Consider the following 8,000-nt stretch of genomic DNA (forward strand, 5'->3'; position numbering starts at 1 on the left):
CGTTTCGGCCACAACGCAAGCAGCCGTCCTCAGGTGGAGAACAAGTCTGTCGGGGAGACAGAGTCAGACGGCTGCTTGCGTTGTGGCTGAAACGTCGCGATAATTATTTTATTACGTTTTATTTTTTCATTACTTCCATTCTACGTGACTTTACCGAAAGAACCAAGAAGATGAATCCCTACATAATATTTTATTATGTTTAATTTTTATTATTTTATTATTTCCATTCTACGTGACTTTACCGAAAGAACCAAGAAGATGAATCCCTACATAATATTTTATTATGTTTAATTTTCATTATTTTATTATTTCCATTCTACGTGACTTTACCGAAAGAACCAAGAAGATGAATCCCTACATAATATTTTATTATGTTAAATTTTTATTATTTTATTATTTCCATTCTACGTGACTTTACCGAAAGAACCAACAAGAAGGGGTTGACAGTTTTTTTGCCAACGACGACGAAGACGACGTTGTTATTGCGAATGCGGTGTTAGTGATTGAGCACGCACTCGCTGAGTGTCCATCCCAATCGCCCGGGCTCACTCCGTCTGTGATGATACCTCTACCTGCGCGTTCCGGCATGCGCGTCCCGTAGAGACCCCCCCACCCTCAGGGATGAAGCCATGTTGCAGGCGCGGGTGGGTTGATTCTAGTGTAATAAAGGACTCTTTCACTGTGTCTGTCTCCGTTGTTCTTTATCTGGGTTCTTACAACTTTGCCCCGCACGGCCCTCGCTCAGAGTCTTCTCCACCTTCCGCTCGGCAGCCCTTCTGCTGCCGTCGCTCGCGTAGCCTTTTCTCCTCGCTCCCGATGCAGCTCCGCTGCTGGCTTTCCTCTCAGCCTCTCCGCCAGGGGCGGTTTCTTCATTAGGGCGATTGGGCGACGCACCACCAATGTCATTCAACCACAGAGTCACGCTAGCCGTCACTGTCAGCCTCTGGATATAGTCCAATCAGCGTCATGTCACGTTCTGTGGAGTACCGCCTCTTTTGGGGCGATTTCACTCCGGCTGAGAATCGCCCCGAGTGGCCCCATAGACTTACATTCAAAGATGTTTTTTTTCGAACGGGGGCGCTCCCATGCATTCTCTATGGCTTCCGGGAGGGCGAGCCCTAACGTGCTTACGTCATCATACGTGTTTACGTCATCATACGTGCTAACGTCATCATACGTAAGCACGTTTCATCCAACAATATAATTTATCGCTACCTAGTGGAATCTTTAATAAAATAAACTTGAGTGGTTTGTTTTAATAGTGAGTATATAAACAAACAAGATGTATTGTAAGAGTCACTTTATTTTTCATTAATATTAAAGAAGTGAAGTTGCCTTTACATGCTTAAGCTGTTAATTTATTCATTGCATGGGTGGACCTTATCCTTATCAATCATCCAGACATTTGCCCCCCCTGAGAGATTTTGCAGGAGCCGCCACTGCTCTCCGCCCTTATGCAGTCTCTCGGCTGCTCTCTCTGCAGCCCCACTGCTGCTCTCCGTCCTTCCCGTGCCCGGACACCGCTGGCCGACGGTGCCGAGTCCCGTCCTGTGGCGATCGCGCCACTCTCCACCCTCTGCCCCGCGTGGCCTCCTCCCGTCTTTATTCTTACACTCTCCTCCCGTCTCTTCCGGTTCCCGCCCTTAAGAGCTTTCCCTTCTCCCCCACGTGACCTAACCCCTCCCCCCGTTACGTCATATCCACGAGGCCGTTTACGCCCGCATTACACTAGGAACTTGAATTGTGAGAAGAGACAAGACGTTGGGAAATGAGTGACAAACGGTGACTCACCAGTGACTCACGGCCTACCCGTACCCGGCCGCACCAGGGTCGCAAACGGGTACCTGTACCCGTACCCGGCCGTACCCTTACCCTAACCGTACCCGGCCGGGTACGGGTAGGGTACGGGTATCGGGTACCTGATTGCGACCTCTGGGATGAAGCCACATTGCAGGCACGGGTGGGTTGATTCTAGGAACTTGAATTGTGAGAAGAGACAAGACGTTGGGAAATGAGTGACAAACGGTGACTCACCAGTGACTCACGGCCTACCCGTACCCGTACCCGTACCCGGCCGCACCAGGGTCGCAAACGGGTACCCGTAGCCGGGTATCGGGTAGGGTACGGGTATCGGGTACCCGGTTGCGACCTCTGTGCTGTGTGTTCGAGCTGAGGGGCACCCCCAGTGGCAGCCGTCTGATCGCAAGCCGCCAGCGTTCAGCAGCTGATCTCCGCGTGTGGCGTGCGTCACGCCTTCCCTGCCACTCACCCTCCTTCGCACCCCCTCCCACCCCACCTTCTCGCTGTACCAGGCAAGGTGCACGCGGCGGTGGCTGGGCGGCCGCGCGGCGGGTGGTGGCGGTGGTGGTGGCGGCGGTGGTGGTGGTGGCGGTGGGTGGCGGCTACTACTCATCGGACAGCGCCGGCAGCGGCAGCTTCAGCGCAAATCTTGGGTTCAAGTACCGTCCCTCGAAGCGTCCGAAAGCCAAGCCCTCCCTCGATGGTACGCACGTACCCCACGTGCCCGTACCCACGTGCACGTACTCACACGTGCATTGGCTTCTGGTTGCCGCACGAATGATTTACAAATGAACCATCGTAATAATATCCTCGCTTGCTGATCTCAAGAAGCTATGAACCCGGCTTTTCACTCCGGTCACACGAAATCAACTTGGAACTCACTCACTCGCTCATCATCTCACTCACTCGTAAATCCACTCACTCGATTACCCACTCACCCACCATCTCACTCATTCACTCACTCGTTCACTCACTTATTCACTCACTCATCCACTCACTCATTATCTCACTCTTGGTCTCATGACCCCTCACCCTGGTCACATGAAATCAACTTGGAACTCACTCACTCATCATCTCACTCACTCACTCATCATCTCAGTCACTCAGTTATGCACTCACCCACAATCTCACTCATTCACTCATTCATTCACTCACTCATTCACTCACTCATTTACTCACTCATTCTCTCACTCTTGGTCTCTTGACCCCTCACTTTGGTCACATGAAATCAACTTGGAACTCACTTCCTCATCATCTCACTCACTCATCATTTCACTCACTCAATTACGCACTCACCCACAATGTCACTCATTCATTCACTCACTCATTCACTCACTCACTCATGGTCTCTTGACCCCTCACCCTGGTCACACGAAATCAACTTGGAACTCACTCACTCGCTCATCATCTCACTCACTCGATTACCCACTCACCCACCATCTCATTCATTCACTCACTCGTTCACTCACTCGTTCACTAACTCATTCACTCACTCATCCACTCACTCATTCACTCACGCATCATCAACGTGTAAGTTGAAGCCTCACTCTCTTGGCTGTCCTCCTACAACCTAATTATGCTGATGATGCTGATGATGCTGATGATAATGATGCTGATGATGCTGATGATAATGATGCTTATGATGCTGATGATAATGATGCTGATGATGCTGATGACCCCTCTGCCCCCTCACCCCCCCTCCCCTCCCGGCGTCGCCAGACCTGCCCCTCCCCCCCGCCCCTCCCCCACCGGTGGGCACGTGCCCCCCAATGATGACGACGACGGCGATGGTGGTGGTGGTGGGCGGAGTGGGGGGCTCCCTGGAGCGAGGCGGTGGGTGCGGTGACGATGGCGAGCGGAGCCTGGAGGGGCATTGCGGAGCCCCCGCGGACAAACTCTACGGCCTGCACGGTACGCGGGGGCCGGGGTCAAGGGGGGGATATAGGGTCACGGGGTCACGGGGTCATGAGGTCATGGGGATACGGGGTCACTGGATCATGGGGATACGGGGTTATGGGGTCATGGGGTCAGTGGGTCACGATGGTATGGGGTAGCTGGGTCAATGGGTCATGGGGTCAATGGGTCATGGGGTCACTGGGTCAAGGATATATGGGGTCACGGGGTCACGGGGTCATGGGGTTATGTGGTCACTGGGTCATGGGGTTATGGGGTCATGGGTCATTGGGATATGGGGTCGCTTGGTAATGGGGATGGCTGAACGATAATGGCTTTAAGATACCGGGGGATCTTTGTGTCTCTGTGTCTGGCGTAGAAGCTCCACCTTACTCCCGGCCAAACTTCCCTGGTGGTGGTGGTGGCTACGGTAGTGGTGGTGGCTACGGTGGTGGTGGTGACTACGGTGGTGGCTACGGTGGTGGTGGTGGTGACTACGGTGGTGGCTACGGTGGTGGCTACGGTGGTGGCGGTGCCACCCCAGGTTTCGGCGCGGGACCGATGATGGGGCCTCGGCGGGCACCGTCCGGGAGGTCGTGTGGGCACGCCGACGCTGACGCCGACTTTGTGGAGGTCGCGGATGAGACCCACGCCGGCAAGCTGTGCTACGTGAGCACCCCCCCCCCCTTGGTGATGGTGGCTAGGAGATGTTAACTACCTCGCCTGGTGTACAGGAGGTCGTGGGTTCCATCCAGACCCCTGACGCCTGCTGCTGTATATTTGGAGTTTGCGTGTCTCTCTCTCTCATCATCATCACGGTGGCTAGGAGATGTTAACTACCTCGCCTGGTGTACAGGAGGTCGTGGGTTCAATCCCGACCCTGACGCCTGCTGCTGTATATTTGGAGTTATGATGGTGAAGAGATTAGTCCACACATTTTGCTGTGATGATGATGGTGAACAGATGGATATTAGTCGGGACACTTTTTCTGCAGTGCCTTCTCCTGGCGAGCCAGAGTAACAACAATCATAACAACAACAATCATACCAACAGCAATAATCATAACAACAACAATCATAACAACAACAATCATAACAACAACAATCATAACAACAACAATCAAAACAACAACAACAATCATAACAACAGCAACAATCATACCAACAACAATCATAACAACAATAACAACAATCATAACAACAGCAACAATCATACCAACAACAATCACAACAACAACAATCATAACAACAACAATCATAACAACAACAATCACAACAACAACAATCATCACAACAACACAATCATAACAACAATCACAACAACAACAATCATAACAACAACAACAATCATAACAACAACAATCATAACAACAACAATCACAACAACAATAACAACAACAACAATAACAACAACAACAATACCACAACAACAACAACAACAATAACAACAACAACAACAATCATACCAACAACAACAACAACAACACTAACACTTGTGTCCGTTCCTTCTTGTCTGCAGGCCGACATGAGGTGAAGCTTCTTGCCGTTTCGTCGTGACGACGTTTTCTAAGAAACTGACCCCCATCTCCCCCCCCCCCCACCATAGCCCCCCCCCCACCACCCCCCCCCCCATCGCCCCCCCACCATCGCCCCCCCCCACCATCGCCCCCCCCCCCCCACTTCGCCCCCCCCCACCACACCCCCCCCCCACGACATCGACTTCCCAGCTCTAACAACGCCACCCAAGCCGCACGCTGCCGACTGCCTCGCCTGCGACAATCACCGCGGCCGCCTCGGTGGTGGTGGTGGTGATGGTGGTGTGGTGATGGTGGTGGTGGTGGCAGTGGTAGCGGTGGCGGCGGTGGTGGAGTTGGTGGCGGTGGCAGTGGTGGCGGTGGTGGCGGTGGTGGTGATGGTGGTGGTGGTGGCGGTGGTAGCGGTGGCGGCGGTGGTGGAGTTGGTGGCGGTGGCAGTGGTGGCGGTGGTGGCGATGGTGGTGGCGGTGGTGGCGGTGGTGGAGGTGGTGGCGGTGGCAGTGGTGGCGGTGGTGGTGCTGCTACTGGTGGCGATGGTGGTGGTGGTGCTGCTACTGGTAGTGATGATGGTGGTGGTGGTTCTGCTACTGGTGGTGATGCTAGTGGTGGTGATGATGGTGGTGATGATGATGGTGATGACGGTGGTGGTGGTGTTGCTGCTGCTACTGGTGACGATGATGGTGATGGTGATGCTGCTGCTGGTGATGATGGTGCTGATGGTGGTGGTGATGGTGATGATGGTGGTGGTAATGATAGTGGTGATGATGATGGTGGTGGTGGTGCTGCTGCTAGTGATGGTGGTGGTGCTGCTGCTAGTGATGATGGTGATGATGGTGATGATGGTGGTCGTGAGGCTGACGGACTCCCCCCGATTACAACTCGAGCCGGCGTTTGAGAGTCACCGACGCGAACGCACGGCCGCCTTTGTCTCTCCAGTGGAGTTTCAGAAGAGACGAGATGCTAAACAAACTCCCACTCACCCCCACCTCCCAGCCCCCCCCCCCCCCCCCAGCTCCCCACGGCTTCAGTGTACGGTTCGATTATTTATATATATATACATCCGTGTGTTAAACGGTCGTAGGCTTCCTCCTCCCCTAGGTCGACTCAGCCTCAAATGAGTAATCCGGTGCTGTTTGCGAGTAGTTGAAAAGCTAAAAAAAAAGCATTGCCGCTTGGAAAGACAAAGGCGGTCGGGCGTGGTGCTGGGCACCCACCCCTCGTGTGCTGCTACTCGCTAACAGCACTTGCCCCAACAGTCGGTTTGCAGGCTACACGGGGGATCTTTGTCTTTGCGCGATAGTGGGAGCGGTTCCCGTTGGCATGGAATCGATTCTCCACTCGTGGCCACCACCACCATCACCGACGCCACCACCACCGACACCACCACCACCATCACCGACACCACCGCCACCGGTTGCGATTATTATCTTTAACCGGTTCCTGGGACTCAGTATCCGTACAGGGACTCCTCTACTTAGGCACATTCGACTTACGAACTTTCAAAGATAAGAACAAATCTGTCCGTATGTCCAGTTGCCTGTTCAGACCGAGAGTTCGATGGCGGTGGTGGCATCTACATCTGTAGAACATGAAGAACCAGTGGCATCTACATCTGCAGAACGTGAAGAACCAGTGGCATCTACATCTTCAGAACGTAAAGAACCAGTGGCATCTACATCTGCAGAACGTGAAGAACCAGTGGCATCTACATCTTCAGAACGTAAAGAACCAGTGGCATCTACATCTACAGAACGTGAAGAACCAGTGGCATCTACATCTGCAGAAAGTGAAGAACCAGTGGCATCTACATCTGTAGAACGTAAAGAACCAGTGGCATCTACATCTGTAGAACGTGAAGAACCAGTGACATCTACATCTACAGAACATAAAGAACCAGTAGCATCTACATCTGCAGATCATGAAGAACCAGTGGCATCTACATCAGCAGAACTAGAAGAACCAGTGGCATCTACATCTGCAGAACGTGAAGAACCAGTGGCATCTACATCTGCAGAACGTGAAGAACCAGTGGCATCTACATCTGTAGAACATGAATAACCAGTGGCCCCTACATCTGCAGAACGTGAAGAACCAGTGGCATTTACATTAGCATAACGTGAAGAACCAGTTGCATCTACATCTACAGGAGATGATACAACTTTAAAAGTCATTCCCATGTTTAGTGTCCACGCCGTCCAACATGTTTGTAATGGACAGGAGTAAAGTTGGCACTTACGAACAAACCGACTTACGAACAGTCACCTATGTTAAATTTCGATTGAAAGCTTTCGTGACTGCAGGGATTCATCTTCTTGGTTCTTTCGGTAAAGTCACGTATAAGGATATAATAAAATAAAACATAATAAAAATAATTCTCACGACGTTTCGGCCACAACGCAAGCAGCCGTCCTCAGGCGAAGAAACTACGTTACCTAACTCGTTTGTAAGTAGAGGAGTCCCTGTAGGTGTGAGTTAGTGAACGCCGCCACCTATGGCGAACTAACGGGGGGGAGGGGGGGCCGGTGTGATAGGTGCCACCTCACCCACCTCACCCACCCTCACCCACCTCACCCACCTCAACTCACCTCACCCACCTCACCCACCTCACCCACCTCACCTCACTCACCTGACCCACCTCACCCACCTCACCCACCTCACCCTCACCCCCCCCCCCGTTCGTGTGCCCACTGTGCCGGCCTTCGTACGTGCAGCTTCCACAGCTCTGCTCACAACAGACCTTGCACCTCCACCCCCCACAACAGTCTGTGAAGGC

General features: G+C 52.7%; 1 protein-coding gene across 1 annotated transcript; it reads left to right on the plus strand.

Annotated features, from left to right (window-relative positions):
- The first annotated feature begins 2,400 nt into the window (after positions 1–2,400).
- Positions 2,401–5,305, plus strand: LOC133358543 (uncharacterized). Its single transcript, XM_061576905.1, has 4 exons — positions 2,401–2,503; positions 3,520–3,711; positions 4,073–4,362; positions 5,212–5,305. Exons 2-4 carry the CDS (start codon positions 3,570–3,572, stop codon positions 5,224–5,226), a joined length of 447 nt encoding a protein of 148 aa, XP_061432889.1. The 5' UTR covers positions 2,401–2,503; positions 3,520–3,569; the 3' UTR covers positions 5,227–5,305.
- Positions 5,306–8,000: the final 2,695 nt, after the last annotated feature.

The sequence above is a fragment of the Lethenteron reissneri genome, chromosome 62 (genome assembly GCF_015708825.2).
Source record: "Lethenteron reissneri isolate LAM-NWPU_2019-01 chromosome 62, ASM1570882v1, whole genome shotgun sequence".
NCBI lineage: Eukaryota > Metazoa > Chordata > Hyperoartia > Petromyzontiformes > Petromyzontidae > Lethenteron > Lethenteron reissneri.

Bases quoted from the DNA above. Each gene is read 5' to 3' on its own strand.
- LOC133358543 (XM_061576905.1), top strand. From the start codon at position 3,570: ATGATGACGACGACGGCGATGGTGGTGGTGGTGGGCGGAGTGGGGGGC. The intron at 3,712-4,072 runs GTACGCGGGGGC...TGTCTGGCGTAG, and splicing joins CAAACTCTACGGCCTGCACG to AAGCTCCACCTTACTCCCGG.